The sequence below is a fragment of the Martes martes genome (assembly GCF_963455335.1).
Source record: "Martes martes genome assembly, chromosome: 13".
Classification (NCBI taxonomy): domain Eukaryota; kingdom Metazoa; phylum Chordata; class Mammalia; order Carnivora; family Mustelidae; genus Martes; species Martes martes.
The window spans coordinates 57,797,225-57,815,845 of NC_137901.1; the positions used below are offsets into that span (position 1 = coordinate 57,797,225).

General features: G+C 36.0%; 1 protein-coding gene across 4 annotated transcripts in view; it reads left to right on the forward strand.

Moving 5' to 3' along the window:
- ANKRD12 (ankyrin repeat domain 12) overlaps positions 1–17,588 on the forward strand; it is a 124,209-nt gene extending 106,621 nt beyond the window's left edge. For all 4 annotated transcript variants that reach the window (XM_080822252.1, XM_080822250.1, XM_080822251.1 and 1 more), the window contains 4 exons: positions 7,253–7,351; positions 11,179–11,322; positions 14,045–14,140; positions 14,754–17,588. In XM_080822252.1, the coding sequence (XP_080678378.1) occupies positions 7,253–7,351; positions 11,179–11,322; positions 14,045–14,140; positions 14,754–14,939 (525 nt within the window). In that variant the 3' untranslated portion in view covers positions 14,940–17,588. The remainder of the gene's footprint in view (positions 1–7,252; positions 7,352–11,178; positions 11,323–14,044; positions 14,141–14,753) is intronic.
- Positions 17,589–18,621: the final 1,033 nt, after the last annotated feature.

Sequence of the window (18,621 nt, forward strand, 5' to 3'; positions counted from 1 at the left end):
ACTAAGTATTGGAAATCTGGTGTATGTATAGTACATCTCGGTTCAAAGTAAATGCATTCAGTAGCCATGTGTGGCTAGCGGCTCCCTTATCAAACAGCACTGGTCTTCAGCACTGGTCTACAGTATTTTCTTTTTCCTTACCTGCTTTTCCTTCATCCCAAAAGAGGTACGCTTTTATTTCTCTGAAAGGTAACTCATTTACACGTGCTTCTGGAACAGTCTTCTCTGAAACTTTCCTCTGTCGAGCCTCTTCTTGCTGGTGTATTCTTAATATTCTCTCTCAGTTGGCCTTTATCTACCCACTCCGAACATACTTGGTTCTCCTTCATCCTGGGGAGAAAAAACTTACCCTGTGACTGTGCCAGTTTGTCAAGATCTCCTTGTCTCTTTCCTTTACCACTGCAGTCTTGAAGAGTAGTCTATGCATGATGTTTTCTCTTTATCACTGCCTATTCATCCCTTAAACCATATGCACAGATCACCAGTGAGCTTGTGGTGCCACATTTGTTGGCCTCTTTTTCTTTCTACTTGATCTTTGTCACATTTGACATTGTGACCATCTTGTTCATAAGACTTGCCTCTTCTTGGTTTCATGATGGTACTATCTTCTGGTTCCTTTGCCTCAATGACATATCTTTTTCTCTCTCTTTTAATGACTCCTATACCCACCCTTTAAGCATCAGAGTTCCCTAGGAATCATTCTAAAGTCAACTTTTTGTCGTTGTGGTCTTGGCTATTCCTGTGGTTTCAGCACTCTTCCACATGTCAGTTTAGTCCCCTAAAATTCTTACCTTTGCCATGTCATCTCTGTTGACCTCCAGAATCAGATGTACATGCCTCTTGGGCAGCATTACCTATATGATCTGCAGATACCTGTCATAGGTTTAGTTCCCCAGGTGGTAGGCCCTGAGATTCTGTGCAAAGCTTATTGGTGAGTGCTGTCAGGAACAATACCTATAACCGTGTGAAGGAACCACAATTCAGCAGAGCAAGAAGTCGAACTGAAATGTAGTTGCAGCATTCATTTCAGCTGGAACTCAGGAGTGGGGTGGCCCTTCTGACTTGTAGCCTTCCTCTAAGGAGGGAACATGACCTTGGGCACACCAACTATCTTCCCTTCCAGGGTTCCCCTTTCCAGTTTCTTGAGAGGAACTCCAGAGAGCTTTCAGCCTCCAGCACTCCTGGGAGCTGGGGTTGAGTGCCTCATTCCTGAAGGAGGAGTCTAACTGTGCGCCAAGTATCCACTTCAACTTTAGACTCCCAAAGACCAAAAGAAATGATTTATCTCTCATTGTCTCAGAAGCAAATCTTTATTTATTAGTGATGACACCAGAGTACTGATCTCTCAGTTACCATATTCTATCCATTCTACCTTAGAACTCTCTCCTTTAACTGTACCTTCCACCACTGCCCTGTTTTAAGGCCCTCATCATCATCTCTCACTTAGAACATGCAGCAACTTTGTCACTTCTTTTTTTCCTACTCTCTTTCTGCAGGAGCATTCTCTTTTGTTGTGAAATATATATCCTTTTTAAAACAGTAAAGGGGCTCCTGGATGGCTCAAATCAGAAGAGCATGTGACTCTTGATCTCAGGGTCGTGAGTTCGAGTCCTGCATTGGTTTTAGAGATTGCTTAAATAATAAAACTTTAAAAAAAAAAACCCAACAATAAAAAACTATTACCCTACTTAATTATCTTAGCTGTGATTAGCCGTCTTCCCATTACCTACAGCTTAAAATCCACATCTAGTCCTGTTGTAACCATTTGTTTTATTTTATTTTTTTTTAAGATTTTATTTATTTGCCAGAGAAAGAGAGAGAGAGTACACACAAGCAGGCCGAGAGGCAGGCAGAGGCAGCGAGAGAAGCAGGTTCCCTGACGAGCAAGGAGCCCGATGCGGGACTCGATCCCAGGACCCTGGGATCATGACCCGAGCCGAAGGCAGCGGCCCAACCAACTGAGCCACCCAGGCGTCCCTCATCATTTATTTTATAATCTGATCCCAATCTACCCCTTCAGCTTCATTTCCTCACAACTTCCAAACTCACCCAATAATTCAGCCATATTTCACTCACTCTTCAACAGAAATCCCTTGTTCGCTACTTTTGGTACTTAGTGCTGTTCCTTCTACCTGAAATACTGTTCCTGCCAGGCTTTTTTTTCTATTCTCTTCCTTGCCTTTCTTCCAGCTGTGTTGTCACTTCTGTGCAAAATCTTGTCAAAGCAGAATTGTTTGTGTCTTCCTCATACTTTCACTATGATATCATAGTTAACTGCTCACATGTCTGCCTGTAATCTGATTAAGGGCTAGGACACTATTTATCTCCTATAGAATGAGTCCCAAATTTATCTTTAGCTGTGAGTACACTATTGATTTCCATAACTGTTTCTAGCTTCTTCTGAACATCACCTGAGTGTCCTACAATATCCATTTAATTATCAGGTCCAATACCAAACCAATTTATCCTATCTCAAAAGTGCTCTTTTTGCCCTCTCTGATGTAGTTACTGTCATTATCTGCACTCTTAATTTCCCAGGCTAGGAACCCAAAATTCAACCTTCACCTCTTCCCCTCACATCAGTCACTAAGTCATGCTCATTCATCTCACTTCCTTCTTCTGTCTCTTACCACTGCTATGTATGGACCACATTAGCTCCATTAACTATTCATTCACATACGTGAATCTTGCCTAATCAAATATTCAAAGTACTGCATAATCAAATAACTCATAACCATGTGCTATGTATTGTGCTAACTAGATATCAGAAACCAGCAAAACAGTCATTCTGAACAGCTGCCATAGGTTCTATTCTAATCTCTTCTGTCAAGCTAGCCTTCTTACTGTCCAGGTGCCTTATACATAAACCAGATCTGATTCTGTGACTACCTGGCTAAACATTTTTAGATAGACTCCCAGTTTTCTGTAGAAAAACTCTCCATCATTGTCTACAGGCTCTCCCATACTTCTCTAGGCTTGGCTGTAGTTACTACCCTATTACCGTATGTAATGCTTCCATAGGCTATTCTATACTGTTTCACATCATGCTTTTGTGTGTGTTATTTTTTGAAAACCTAGTTCAGAGAAGATCAAAAAGTCAGATTTTTACATTACTCTACTACTAGTAAGCAATAATAGTAAATTTAAAAGAATAGAGCTGTAAATAAGTAAATTTGTCATTTTTTCAAATTCTTTCAGCAAAATAATTTGTTAATAACTTAAAGATTATAAAGCTAATAGTTTTGTTGTTTCTTTTGTTTCCCCTTAAAGGGTAAGAAATTTTAACTGAAGTATGTTATATTGTAGGCTTGGAAAATGTAGGTAAAACTAGAAGAACCCATTTAAGTTAAACTTTTATATGCTATTACACTAAAAACAATTTTTTTTTAAGATTTTACTTATTTATTTGACAGAGATCACAAGTAGGCAGAGCGGCAGGCAGAGGGAGAGGGAGAAGCAGGCTCTCCACTGAGCAGGGAGCCCGATGTGGGACTTGATTCCAGGACCCTGGGATCATGACCTGAGCCGAAGGCAGCTGCTTAACCAACTGAGCCACTCAGGCACCCCTTTTGCTTGTTTTTAATGAGAATTATTAAAGAAATACACAGCACAGTATAGTAGAAAGAGCAGTAGTTTCCAGATAGTATACATAAGTTTGTCTGGATTTTACTACAAACCAGCTGTGTGATCTTAAATAATTCCTTCTCTGATTCTTAATTTTCACATCCATAAAACCGTAATACCAACCCTACCTCAAAGCAGGTTGAAATAGTACAGGCTATAACCCATTAAAAATGTTAAAACATTTTATAGATTTAAGAGGTTTTCCTTATTTTATCCCACTCAAAATAACCTTAAGGTTCATATTTATTAGAGTTAATATGCAACCCACCACCTTTTGTTCATAAAAGGCTGTGCTTTTGAGCTTACTGGACTGAAACTCATTTGTTCAATACTTTCTTTCTAAGAAGTAATGAAAAGCCAGAATAACAAAAATCACTTTTATACTACATTATTTTTAGTAGGTTCCAATATGATTTTTTCCATTTGTTTCCTCTATCAGCTATCATTTTATTGAATTGATCTCTCCACATTTGTGTGAACTATTTATAGAACCTGTTAGAAATGTAGTGAAATACCTCCAAAGTCAGCTTAAGTGTTTGTCATTCTAGCAAATATTTTTCTCATAATTTAGACAGAATGGTGCTGTTTTTCCAGAAAAAGTCAAAGGAAGAAAAATAAAACTGTAGGTCAGGTTCCCAAAAGACAAATGAACTGGGGGAGAATAAAAGAAAAAGACTTGTCACATCCTGGTATCTACTGTGGTTATGAGTACCAGCACACAGGTCCCTACAGGGAGATTCTAAGAGTGGATGACAGGAAGGAAGACCAGGGAATCTGTCAGGAGAGTTTATATTCTGGAGACTCTGAGACTAACAGATCCTAAAAGACAAAAGCTCCAAACATGATTTATGTAAAGATGGATGGGGAAACTGGAAAGGGGAGGTTTCCTCAGAAAGTCTCCATGTATATATATTTTTGGTGGTTTTACCATTTCTCTGTACATTGATGTTGAAGATTTCCAAATTTATGTATTCTGCCCAAATCTCTCTTGGCTTCCTTTTTTGCTAAATAGACATAGCTCCACTTGAATGTCCATGAGCTCCACAAACTTAACATATTAGGCCTGAATTTAACCCACAACCCTATTTCTCTTTTCTCCTGTCCCCTCTCCCCTCCTGGATTATCTCTTACCACCCATTTGGTCCTCATGCTAAAGGACTCACAAGTCCTCTGCAGCTGCGCCCTCTCTTTTATCCTTAGTCACCATATTTTTAGACCCCTTCCCTTCCATTCCCTCCTCCTCATACCAGGGTCACAGTGATTTGCTTCCTTACTTTCTTGCCTGTAGTCTTATCCTCCTAATACCTATTCTGCAGACACAGTAATCTTTCAGTGGTTTCCCACCACATATAAAATTTACCTTAATGTGTTATGCATAATATCTGTTCCACGGTGTGTAATTAAACACATGGGGATGATGGTGGGGCAAGGTGGGGAGGGCTCATGGTCAGATACATTTGGGAAATGGAACACCGTTAATCTAAAGATAATAGGTTTCTTTTGTCACTGCAGAACTTCTCAGAACGAGTAAGTTTAATTTGTTAATTAGATACCTAAGCAAGCGTTTATGTACAGTTTTCCCAAACTTACTCATTCTTGGAACCATTTCCTGCGAGTCATGTTTATGGGCCCAGTGTTCTATGAAACACACTTTAAGAAAACTAGTCTAAGTGTGCCTGGGTGGCTCAGTTGGTTAAGCATCTGCCTTCAGCTCAGGTCACGATCCCAGGGTTCTGGGATCCAGCCCCGCATTGGGCTCCTTGCTCAGCGGGGAGCCTGTTTCTCCCTCTGCCTGCCACGCCCCCTGCTTGTGCACTCTCTCTCGCTCGCTCGCTCTCCCTCTGTCTCCCTCTCTCTGTTAAATAAATAAATAAAATCTCTAAAATAAAATAAAATTAAGCTAGTCTTAAAAAAAAAAAAGGGAAAAAAGCTCGTTTACAGAATTAGACTGCAACCTTTATTACTTTGCCCCTACTGATCTCCCCATCTTCATGCCCTACCATTCTTTCCCTCAAAGTTGATGTCTCCAGAACAACTTGTAGTTTTCCAGACATCATACTATCTCTTTGTTTTGTGTACTTGCTCACACTGCCCTCTCTTCTGGGAATTATCTCCCTCTCTTCTTTCCCTTCTTTTTTCCCCCACAACTCCTTTCTCTCACCTTGTCATTCTGGCTCTTCCTTTAACATGCAGCCTCAGGCATTACCCTCTCCAAGAAGTTTTCTCTGATACCCCAGGCTCAAAGGAGTAAATACTCTTCCTCTGGGCTGCATAAAGGAAGCCTTTATGATTTTGGAAACTTCAAGATAGTATCACTAAACTTCACTGTTACTCTTACTAAACTTAAAGATGTTTTATAAGGCACAGAAATCAAACAATTTTATTACTGTAGTTAGAGGCCTGAAAAATAATCTGCCCCAGTAAGTTACTTGTCCTGTAGAATTTTCCACGTTGATTCAACTGAGTGAATTCATGTGATGTTATTTAACATTTTTTTCACTCCCCCATAATTCCTGTAAACTGTTTACTGATTATAAGTATAGAGTCCCAATCAGATCCAGGTTTGATTCTTTGGCTAGAGCTTTTCATATATGGTGTATAATTCCTTTAGCCCCACATCAAGACATACATAGAATCTGCTTGTCCCACCTTCTGAAGAATCAGAAAAGTCAACTAAGTTATTCTATGGTGCCTGAACATACTGAGATACTTTACTTTTCCCCAAATGCTGACAGTAGTTAGAAGCTAGTTGGAGGTGGAAGGAGGAATATAGATATTCCAAGGGAGAGAGGGAGAATATTAGGGGATCACAGATGTCTGTATATTAACTGTATATTAAGTAACAATGCATAGATGTTGTCTGCTTCCTTAACCTCCAGCATATACCAGAATGCAGTCCACTGTAATAATTGATTTAGAGATGAACCAACCATAAGATTTTTGGTGTACGGAAAGACAAAATGGGTTATCACCTATGATAAAGAAGTTTGAAAACTACAGATCTATTAGAGGATAATTCCATCTTTTTATAAAAGACTTAATTCAGTAAATGTAAAACTCACCACTTTTTGATTTGTATCCTGTCTACAAAGAGACTTCACATTTACTACACTAAGACTCAGACTGCTGTAACCTTTAAGACCAGACTGTTTGCTTGTTTTTTTCCCCCTGCTTTTGTGAACCCTCCCTCCCTGTGTATGAGCTGTCACTTACTGATGCTCTAAAATGTGTCTCTGTAATAAGGAATTTCCTTAGTCCTTAGGCTTTTTAATTTGCTCTTTGAAATTTGCTGTGTCCTCAGAATTAAAACTTCTAAGTTTATTGGTATATTCTGTGCTTCAGACTGTTGAAGTTGAGAATAATCGGTTGTATAATTGTTACTGTATTATCTAATTCAGAGAACATCATAATTTATGTTTTTATTAACTGATCCATTAAGAGGTTTAATTTTATAAGGATAGCCTGTTTGCCAGCTGGCTCAGTCAGAAGAGATCTGACTCTTGATCTTGAGGTTGTAATTTTGAGCCCCATATTGTGTGTAGAGATTATTTAAATGAATAAAACTTTGTTAAAAATTAGGAATAGCTCATTGTTGTATTTTTAACTAATGTATGTTTTTAAAAATTAGATTACACCACCACCTTCACTGTCAGATCCACTTAAAGAGCTTTTTCGGCAACAAGAAGTTGTAAGAATGAAACTACGTTTACAACACAGTATTGAAAGGGTAAGAAGTGTTTAAATTTATGCAAAAAATTATTGTATTTTAGGGGCACCTGGGTGGCTCAGTGGGTTAAGGCCTCTGCCTTCGGCTCGGGTCATTGGTCTCCTAGATGTGGGATCGAGCCCCGCATCGGGCTCTCTGCTCAGCGGGGAGCCTGCTTCTCCCTCTCCCTCTGCCTGTGTCTCTGCCTGTCTCTGCCTACTTGTCTCTCTTTCAAAAAAAAAAAAAATTATTGTATTTTAACAATAGATCATAATGACCTACATTATATTTTATGTGTATATGTATATACTTTATATACATACACAAACATGTAACTGCCTTAGGGAATTTAAGATTTAGATTTAGATTTTTAGAACCATTTTGGGAAATGGTTTGATTTTGTTATCTTGTACCTGTGTAGTTAAGGAATTTTTAAGCCTGTTTTAGGGTAGCTGTCTTACGTTACAGTTCGTGTTGAGTGTATTTTTGATGTGTGAAAATCTCTTAATTTCTTGTTATCATTTGCTGAATTTGTGGAACTAAAGTGGTGAATTCCTAGTTAGATAGTTGGATTTCCAAGTTTTGGAATTGTTGGTTAGTACCAGCAGCTTCAGTGCAGAATACTTAGAGAAGCTGTTCTTATTTGTCCTTAGATTTCTGCTTTCGTATTCTAGTTTCTAGTGGTTAATCTTGGCATGGGATGACGTGAGAAAACCTATTTATAGAAATCATAAAATTCATTTCACTTGGATTGACAAAAATGTAGCACCTTCTTAATCTTTTGGGAGGGCCAGGGACTTCTGAAACTTGATATGAACTATTTTTCTTCTTTATAGAGGTATATATATACTCTTACAAACAAAAGTATGCAGTTTCTTTGATTCGTACATAACAGATTTCCTCGGGCAGAGGTTTTTCACTTTTCTGTGCCATGAGACCCGTGTAGCAATCTGGTAAATATAAAACCTTTTCTCAAAATTATGTTTTTAAATTACTTTATAGCATTGCAAAGAGAACAATAAATAAAACAAAGAACCACTGATACAGAACTTACAACATTGTGCATGACCTATGTCAATGAATGTTTTGTTCTCAATAAGAAGTTAAGTCACATTATACACATCAATAGCTATTTCAACCATCAGGCATGTTTGAAGCCACCTGGTAACATACTTTCATCTGTTCATCTATCCATGTAACAAAAGCCATGCTGCCTTATAGGTAGTTAAGAATTCTTATTTGAACTGTGCAATTTTCAAAACTTTAGCAGACAGTAAAAATTACTCACATGCTTTCATATATTGATCAATAGACAATTTAAAATGCCTCACCAGTGTGACAGCAAACAATGATACCATTTGGGGGCAATATCTGTAACAATTATAATATGAATTGAAAATAATTGTGATTTATATGGATGGCAAATTTACAGATACTTTTGATATTTCTGTGGTTTGTGGCCTATATTCATAATTGAAAGAAATGCCAGTTGGAGGTTAGTAAAAAATAAAGGATTTTTTACATCCAGGTTCACAGATGACCCTTTCCCCAGTCTATCTGCGGGCTTCTTGGGAATGTTAGGACCCCAAGTCAAGAACCTCTGTTCTAGGGTCATTTTTCCCTTTGAAAGTGATGACAATACTTGAATGCGCACTGTATGAACAAACACATCTTACAGCCCAGAGTTCCTGGCCCAGTTTCTTGAACTACGTCATGCCCCACTCTGCCTCTCCAAGAACTAAGGCGGGGAATACTTTGGGGCATGCATAACCCGTTCTCAGAAGACATTGTTTAAGAAGCGATGCTCTGGAAGTGCAAAGACATAACATTAAGAATGATGACCTAAAAAAAAAAAAGGAATGATGACCTAAAGTGAAATATTTAGGCTGTCATTTAAGCAGTGTATCTCTTCTAGTTTTTTTAGGGTCTGACTTCATTTTTGGTTATTGCTCTTAATCTCTATACAACTATGGCCAATCTTTTAGGAAAACTTTTCTTCTAGTTATTTTTTCTTAGCATCTCATCAACTTTTTGGATATTTTATCACTTAAAGTCCCACCTTAAACTTGTACTTAATGACTCATAAGTGTTAGACTTACCTCTTCTCTTTTGAGTATCATTTGTCACATAAAATTTAAAAGAGATTAAATAGGATTGTGTTTCTTTGTGTTTTCACTAAATTATAAATACAGTAAAACTCTGTAGTAATACATATTTGGATATAGTGAGGTCTCCATCCTCCAGTAGGAGAAGAATAAAGTTCTTGTCAAGTCAAGAGGGAATAGGGAATGTGGTGAGAAGAATACCAGCCACATCTTTAATATTTTATCAGCCCAGTCTGCCAGACAGAACAACAAAATGATGGACATCTTATAATGGAAGGATTCCTGGACTCAGGAATCCTTGAAGTTCTATCCAGCCACAGGTCCCAGGGTTGCCCCCTCCGATGTTTAAACCGAAGAAGACACTTAGCCACCAGATGGCACAAGTCTGCAACCAGTATCACCATGGGTTGGGATTGTAGCTATACCCTAGGATTGATTCCCAGTCTGATAAATGCAGAGAATTGCCTGATGACTTCATTAACTTTATGATAGGGTGAGTTTGCATATTACGTAACTGGAAGTATTGCACCCCAGTTAACACGTTTTAAGACAATTATACTGTGATTGTCAGAGGTTTAAAATCAGCATCAAGGTACAGTGTTTGTTTCTATGAAAATGTTCATTATAAAACAAGCTATCACCACAGTGGCACGGCACTTCACATCCATTAGAAAGGCTATAATAAAAGATAATAACAAGTGTTGGCAAGATTGTGAAAAAATTGGAACCCTCATACATTGCTGATGGAAATGTAAAATGCTACAACTGCTGTTAATGACTTGGCGGTTTCTCACCAGGTTAAACATAGAACTACAATATGACCTAATACCTCCACTCCTAGTTATTTACCTAAGAGAAAAGGAAATTTGCATCCAAGCAAAAACTTGAGCATGAATGTTCATAGTAGCCTTATTCATGATAGCACAAAGCTAGGAACAACCCAAAAGACCATCAGCTGATGAATGAATAAAGAAAATATGGTGTACTTATATAGTGGAATATTATTCAGCGATAAAAAGGGATGAAGTACTAATGCATGCTGCAACACAGATGAACTTGGAAAACATGTTACATGAAAGAAGCCAGTTACAGAATACCATATGTTCCATGGATCCATTTGTAAAAAAATGTCCAGAGTAGGTAAATCCATAGAAACAAAAAGTAGAGTAGTGGTTGCCAGGGGAAGAGGAGGTATATGGGGCATGACTGGTGACAGATACGGAGTTTCTTTTTGGGTTGATGAAAATGTTCTGAAATTAATGGTGATGGTTGAACATTTTGGTGAATATACTAAAAGCCACCATTGTACACTTGCAAAGATAATTTTTTTAAAAAGCCTGCCGCTTTTGGAAAGAACATTTATTTATACTTTTAGAACAATTTGAGTTCTCAAATCTCTCAAGCTTTCTGTGAAGGAAAAAACTTGTCTGAGGGGCACCTGAGTGGCTCAGTCAGTTAAGCGTCTGCCTCTGGCTTAGGTCATGATATTGGGGTCCTGGGATCGAGCCCCACGTCAGGGTCCCTGCTTGGCAGGGAGTCTGCTTGTCCCTCTTCCTCTGCTCCTCCCCCTGCTTGTGCACATTCTCATTCTCTCTCTAATAAATAAAAAAATCTTTAAGAAAAAAAAAACACTGCTCTGAAATTCAGGTTCTTTAGTACATTTTAAGTAATTTTATTTTATTTGAAAAAACAGGTGATTGAAGAATTATGGTTTTGTTTTTTTTTTATTCTTGGTTCAACTAGGAAAAACTCATTGTATCCAATGAACAGGAAGTTCTACGAGTTCATTACAGAGCTGCAAGAACATTGGCAAATCAAACACTGCCATTTAGCGCGTGCACTGTGTTACTGGACGCAGAAGTGTACAGTGTGCCGCTGGACGCTCAGGTAAAGTGCCACTGATACAGTTAAAATGTTCCTAAATACAGCTTGGGTGCTTTTGTAATCTATTCCCATAGAAGAAACTTGAATCCAGCAATCAGTAAAACTCAAAAGAGAAAAACAGTTCTTGCAGAATAAAGTACTTCTAGATCACTTGATCTTTTTTCTAAAATCCTCTAAATATCAGGCTTATATTATAAAAGCTGATATTTACAAAACCAATATGTGTTTAGGATAGTGCCCTTTTACATAATTTGTAATTTGTTTCTAAAGTGGATGTTTGTACCTTCGGGCAACTGGAAAGCAACTGTGAGCTGGAAGACACTACAGGCAGATTGAACCTCTAGACTGTGATGGTGCTAAAATAGAGCCAGGTCTTGTTTTGGTCTTGGATATTTCTGGAATAAGTAAATATAGTTGTGGAAAAAAACTGTAGCTATGTCTTGAATAAAGCTTACTGCCACGTAGAAATTACACGAATTCAGAACCAGACATACCGGTTGTCAGAATATCTTGTGCCTCACAAACGAGAATGAAATTCATTGGTCATAGAGAGAACATAATGATTAAAATAAAGAATAGGCATGGACAGTGAAGGATTATCACACAAAAGTATTAAGAAATGCTGTTTTAAGTCAGAAACACAAATGATGTAGGGTATATTACAGAGAAAATTACTTAGTTCTCTCTGGGCTTTATTTTTCTTCTCTGTAAGAAAAAAAAAATTATGAACATTAGAGCGGGTGTGTGCTATGGTGAGTGCTATGAAGTATGTAAACCTGGGCAATTCACAGTCCTGTACCCTGGGGCAAATAATACATTATATGTTAATAAATTAAAAAATTATTTAAAAAAATAAAATTTAATTATAAATTAACTATGTCATTAAAGTAAATTGGGCATTAAAACTCATAAAAATTTTTTTTAAAAAAAGATTAAACTAGAACAGTGGATTTCAAACTTTAAGTCACCGACTGTTTTATCCAAATGAAAGTATTCAGAGATATTTGAAAAGGCTATTAAGAATAATAATTGTGGGAGAAGCGGGGAGCCCGGGTGACTCACAGTCTTTTGAGGATCTGACTCTTGATTTCTGCTCAGGTCATGATCTCTCAGGGCCATAAAATCGAGCCCTGCAGAGGGCTCCACATGAGGCATGGAGCCTGCTTAAGATTCTCACTCCCTTTCCCTTTACCCCTCCCCCTACCATTTGCATGCATTCTCTCTAAAATAATAATAAAATAATTGGATCTTAAGAAAGAACTATTTGACTCTAAGGAAATACACACTGGAAAAGGCCACTGAGGGAATTTACATAATTCTCAGCTTTAAAGAATTTAAAGGGAAGAATGAATGGTTTTTAATAATGGAAATGAACAGTTTAACTATGTTACTAAAGGCTGGACTAGACAATGAAATATCTTGAGATTTTTTAAAGTTTTGTGCAATCATAGAGTAATGAAATCAACTTTAAAACAATATAAATCAAGCTACAAGGAAAGTCTCTTGAAGATTTCTGGTTCACAGTGGTTGAGTAAACATACCTTTTTATTTTGTCTTCCTTCCAAAACTCACTGAAATGACAAAAGACATGTAAAAATAAAAAGCAATCCATAGCAGAACTGGAAGTTGAGATGAAAAGCCACTGGACCACAACATGATGACATTTCTGATAAATAAGGATCTGTTGCCCCAGATAGGTTATAGGAGAACATCAAATATAAGTGAGTTTTCTCAGTAAACCCTTAGAAGGATCCCCAAATCAGAGACTAAAAGAAGATTAGGCCACGATCGGCCTAATAATTAAAGGACAGAAGAACTTGATCCTTCTCTTGAGGAAAACTATGGAACTCTTACCCATCCTTCTACTCTGGTTTTAGAGTAGATGGTCTCTCAGTGAGTAGCGGGCTCCTATGAGAATAGCTGCCAAGGAATTAAGGGAAAGGAGAATAAATACCTTTCCTAGCTAAGGGCTTAGATCATCCGTTAGCCTACTTTCTCATCAGACCTCTTCCTTTTCAAAATAAGCTTGTAATATTAAAAAGATTCAATAATAAAATCTTAAATACTAAAAACATCTTACGGAGGACCAAGGAGAAAGTGATAACAGCTAAAACTGGGAGCATCTACATGATGCCTGGATGTCACTTGGATAGCACCGGTGGTAATAGTAATAGTAGTAATTACAGCAGATGTTTATTGGGGTGAGTGTTGCCTGTATGTCCAAGCATTCTGATGAGGACTTCAGAGACTTAATTCTCAAAACAAGATTAAAAGAGGTATTCAGCCCTCTTTACGGAGTAGAAAATTGAGAAAGTATATAATTAGTTCAAGATTACATAATAAGACACAAAGCTGGCATTTGAATACAGCTGTCTTAATTCCAAAACTGGTATTCTTAAGAATTGATACAGAATTTCTTTATGATGACTCCAAAATACTGGTCCTGGAAAAAATGTTGGGCTTCAAGTCCTGTAGCCCACCTTAACACTTTCTCTCCCTACATATGGTAAACATTAACATTAAAATTAAAATGAGAAATGAAATCAATTTTACTTGAATAAGAATGTCCTAGCCATAAAAAAAATTATGTTTTTATCTTTTTTCAAAATGTTGCCATCTTTCTTTCATCATTCTATTATACCATAAAAAGACATAACGGCATATAGGTTTTAAAGTTGGTTAGTAAGTTTTATAGTATTCAACTACTTTTGATGTTCTCTTTCAGTCTGATGACAGTAAAACTTCTGTGAGGGATCGCTTTAATGCAAGACAGTTCATGTCTTGGTTACAAGATGTGGATGATAAATTTGACAAATTAAAGGTATGTATATTTAAAAGTTCAGTTTAAATGGATGCTTCCCTCTTAAATGGAAAGTGTAGCTCTTATTAGGAAAGGAGATAGTCATTAGTCATGCATCCTCATGCTGGTTACAGTTGGAAAGTAAAGGAAGATAAAGAGCACAAGTCCATTTTTCAAGACCAGTGTAGTATGAAAGTTGAAACTATCACAGAAGTAGCAGTTTCTGATGGGGATCTTTATGCTTGCTGTCCAGTATCCAATTCTAGTGATCGTTCTGACATGAAAGAATGGGGGAGGGCAATCAGAGAAAGAATATATACTGCAAATAATTCATAAAGAAAATTATTTGGTTGGAGATTGTAAATCATTTCAAAAATCACTTCTTAGGTGTTCATGATTCTTTTGATAATTTGAAATCTTGTTATTTGAAAGACCAGTTTCAAATTAAAGTCTGTGAGGTCAGAGAGTGGTGAAGTTGCAGACCCAGAAATAGTTGGCATATGGATACAGACAGGATAAAGCAGAAATGGGTGTATAATTTAAAAACTTAATAACTAAAGAAACTATGGGTGAGATTAATTTTTAAAGCAAACTTGACAGAAAAAGCAATTAACTCTTCTCTTCTTCTCAATAGACCTGTCTTTTAATGAGGCAACAACATGAAGCTGCAGCTTTAAATGCCGTCCAGAGATTAGAATGGCAGCTCAAACTCCAGGAACTTGATCCTGCCACCTATAAATCTATCAGCATTTATGAAATCCAGGAGTTTTATGTTCCCCTTGTTGATGTTAATGATGACTTTGAATTAACTCCCATATAGCAGCCATTCCTTCTGGTGGTGTCATCTTAAACTCATGTAGCTCAAGAGTATTAAACTGTGGAACACTGCCTTTTGAGAAAAATACTGATATTATGCCTTTACAGTTGTTAGTAAAGTTTGACTAAAGTTGGTTATGTATGTAGTAAACACTGTCATTTTATAAAGAGTGAAAAGAGAATTATTTTGGATCCTAGATCCAAACAGTTTCTAACTGAAATCTATTATTTATATTGGTGAGAGGTAACTATTACATTAGAGCATGTTGGCAGACCGTGGTAGATACTTCAAAAGCTGAGAATCTGCTAACAGCACTGGAAGTTGTTAGCACTCCTAAGTAACAAGATAACCACTAGTATTCAAATCTTTCAAGTTTTATTAAAATATATTGGTAAACTAAAAGGTTCAATTCCTACCAAATAGTTTCTAATGTGGAAGAAAAACTTGGCACAAAATTTCTTCAGTTTATTTTATCTGTAAATTAATTGTATAGTTTTCTTTTCAAAAGTTTTAATATTGTCTTCCTTTTTAATAACTTATTTTATACATATTGTGCAGATGTAAATCTTGTAATTAATGGTCAAAATGTATACAAAGGGATTGGTAGTCAAAACATGTACAAAGAAATAATTGTAAAGCTGTTGTGTCTAATGTTTTATTGGACCAAAGTTGTCGTTTGTATGGAGTGTAGTAGTAATGTGTTCAGGTAGCAAAACTTTTAAATAAGGCCTGCATGTGTTTGAGTTAGCTTGTTTTCATCACCATAACTGTAAAGGTTGTGACTTAGTTGTACTGCATGCTTCCTACAGTTTAACTTTCTCCATAAGCAATGCCTAAAGTAGTGTAGGGTGTTTCATGCCAGTCTTCTGGGATAGTACCTATGACTCACTATGTTGAACACATTATTTAGAATTAGTCATGCAAAGAAACAGCTCTTTTTTCATCTCACACAGTAGAACCCACTCCCCCTCCCAAAATGCCTTTGAATGAAAATTCTGAAATTGTAAATGTCTATTTTAATACTCAAGTATGAAAGAATCTGTGAATATATGTAAATATGTTTAATAAATTTTATTGGTCATGTTAAATCATTGTAAAACTTTTTTACATTGCTTAAATATAATGTTTTAAGCTTAATAACCTTTGCACTTTTAAAATACAAACTGAGTACTCAAATCAAAAAAAGATATTCGGTAGTCAAAATAAGTACAAGAAACAGGCATATTCTGATCAATCTCTTCAATATTTATGAAAAATTGATTAATATGTTGTATTTTTTCCTTGTATCAAGATGCAAAACATATAATTTTCAGAATTTTATAATTAAAATAAGATTTGGTATGCTGTTTTTAATAAAATAATTAGCAATATATTTAGAAAAAAACCAGTTTCTCCTATAACATGAAGTAGATTAAATATTCAGGAATATTTCAGGTCTGAAATCTGCTCAACTTATTAAACATTTTTGAAAGGAAAATTAGGTTATATGTAAAATTGAACATAAGTATATGAGATAAAATTTACAGAACTTTCCACAGTACTTTCTTGAATTATAAAATAATGCTGGATATTTTTTATTCTGATAGAAAAAAGTAAAAAGGATATATGAGGAATAAAGTGACTTAAACTCAGCAAGCAAGTTGGGAATCCCAGCTAATGGGAGAGAATGTAAAAACTGAAGTTTTTGAGTGCAAAGGTATATATTAAGCTTAGGGATTTTTGAATTTTTACGTCAATTTATATTTTAATTCATACTGTACTTGGCATGCGCAATAAAGCAGCACGTGTAAAAGATACACAGTGCAAGGACTTTATTATAAAGGTTGGATGTAGTGTTCTTTAGAAATTTAGATGAGAGATTTGGGCCTTTATTGGATACATGGGGCCAAGAAAGGCAGGGTAGATTTTGAAGCACTGGTTTTGTTGAAGTTAAGTTTATTAAGGCTGGGAACATTAAAAGCTAATTTATAAAAGCAATACTTTTTAAGATGGAAAAACTCAATGCAAATTTTGTTTATACTTTTGCCTAAAACTAAAAAACCAGATTATTGAGCATTGAAGTCATAGAAAATATGAGAGGTGTAAATTTATAAAGCATCTTGTTCTGAGGGTCCGACTGGAAAAGGAGGGGAAATCACTGTTTGGCCAAACAGAACAAGCTGCAGAAGAGAACAAGCAAGCAGGAATCTGGCATATTTTAGTTGTCCCAGCTTTTTACATACTAACCTAGTTCTCACCCTCTTCAGTGGTACCTCCAGTTGCTGGAGCCTTGATGCCATGCTTCTGCTTCTGCAGGTTTCCTTGTAAAGTGACTCAAAGCTGATCAGATAGCTTACACGAAAAGTTGAATGCCTTCTCGGTGGAATTTATACTTAAATAAGTAGTTAGGAGCTTTATATTCTAAAGCTCTGAAATATAGGAAAAAACTTGGAGTGGGGTATATACCTAAAAAGATTTAGGATTCTGAAAGAGAAATAAAGGATGGTTAGTTTAATCAGTGATTTTTTTTAACTATTCAAATATCATGAACAAGATATACTAAATTGTACCTAAGGATTTGTATTTCTTTAAATCTTGTTCTAAATCATATCTGTTTAATAAATGACTAGTTGATATTTGTGCATGTTATTTAATAAAGAGTTATATTTTTATAGAAAAAATAAGAGTGAAATGTGTGCTAAATGTTTTTTTACTTCCCACTCCCATGTGACTCTAAGCCAAACACCAGTGTTTACTTGGGCAGTAGTAAAATTACAGAAATACTCATTTTGGGGCAACAGCCTCTGAAGAATAGCTCAACTCTCTTCAGTAATGAGATCTCAAAAATGAATTATAAATGTTAGACATGCTGCAAACTTCATAACCACAAAAATCTCAAGCAAATACCCATGAGGCTCATTTTAACAGACTTAATAGTTATATACTCATTCTAGAAATTGAATGCAGTGCTAAATATGTATTTTTCTTAGTTATTCAGAAAGCTAGCGATATTTTTTATTCTATTTCTGGCATCCCGGTACATAAACCCCCAAAATTTTATATAGAGGAAATTGACTTTAAAACTCATGAGATAGTCTTATCTTCTTACATTTTTAAAGAGAGCATTTTCATGATTTTCCCAAAAATCCCTTTCAAACTTTTAAGGCAAAAAGATTGATACGAGAGATACTAGTCTTTGGAAAAACTTTGTGAAGTTTAATGGATTAAATATCTTTTAATTCATTTTCTTGGTGGCTTTCTTGACACCGTAGTCTCCATTGTACCTAAAATGGGGTTACAAAGCCTCCACAGTAGCAGTTACCCAAAGTTTTTCCAATCAGTAGAACCAGAGTTCATAAAACAAATGGAGGCAAATAAAGTTTAAATAATTCCCTTAATCAATATGGTGAAAAAAGCATGTAGAATTATAACTATCAGCATAAAAACAGTGAAAAATAAATCTAGAATGACTTTTTCCAGTGATTAAATGTTAAATACTACACAATATCAGCAAATAATGTAAACTTTTTAGGCATGTGCATATCTCCATAAGAGAAAGTAGCTTATGAAATTACCTAAAGATAATAAACACCTTTGCTTGCATGGGGATTCAGTTTTATTAGGTGGATTATTTACACAGAATTTAAGATTATTTATGAAACACATTTATTTAACTCTATTGATGACTTTTCTAAATGTGTTTTTT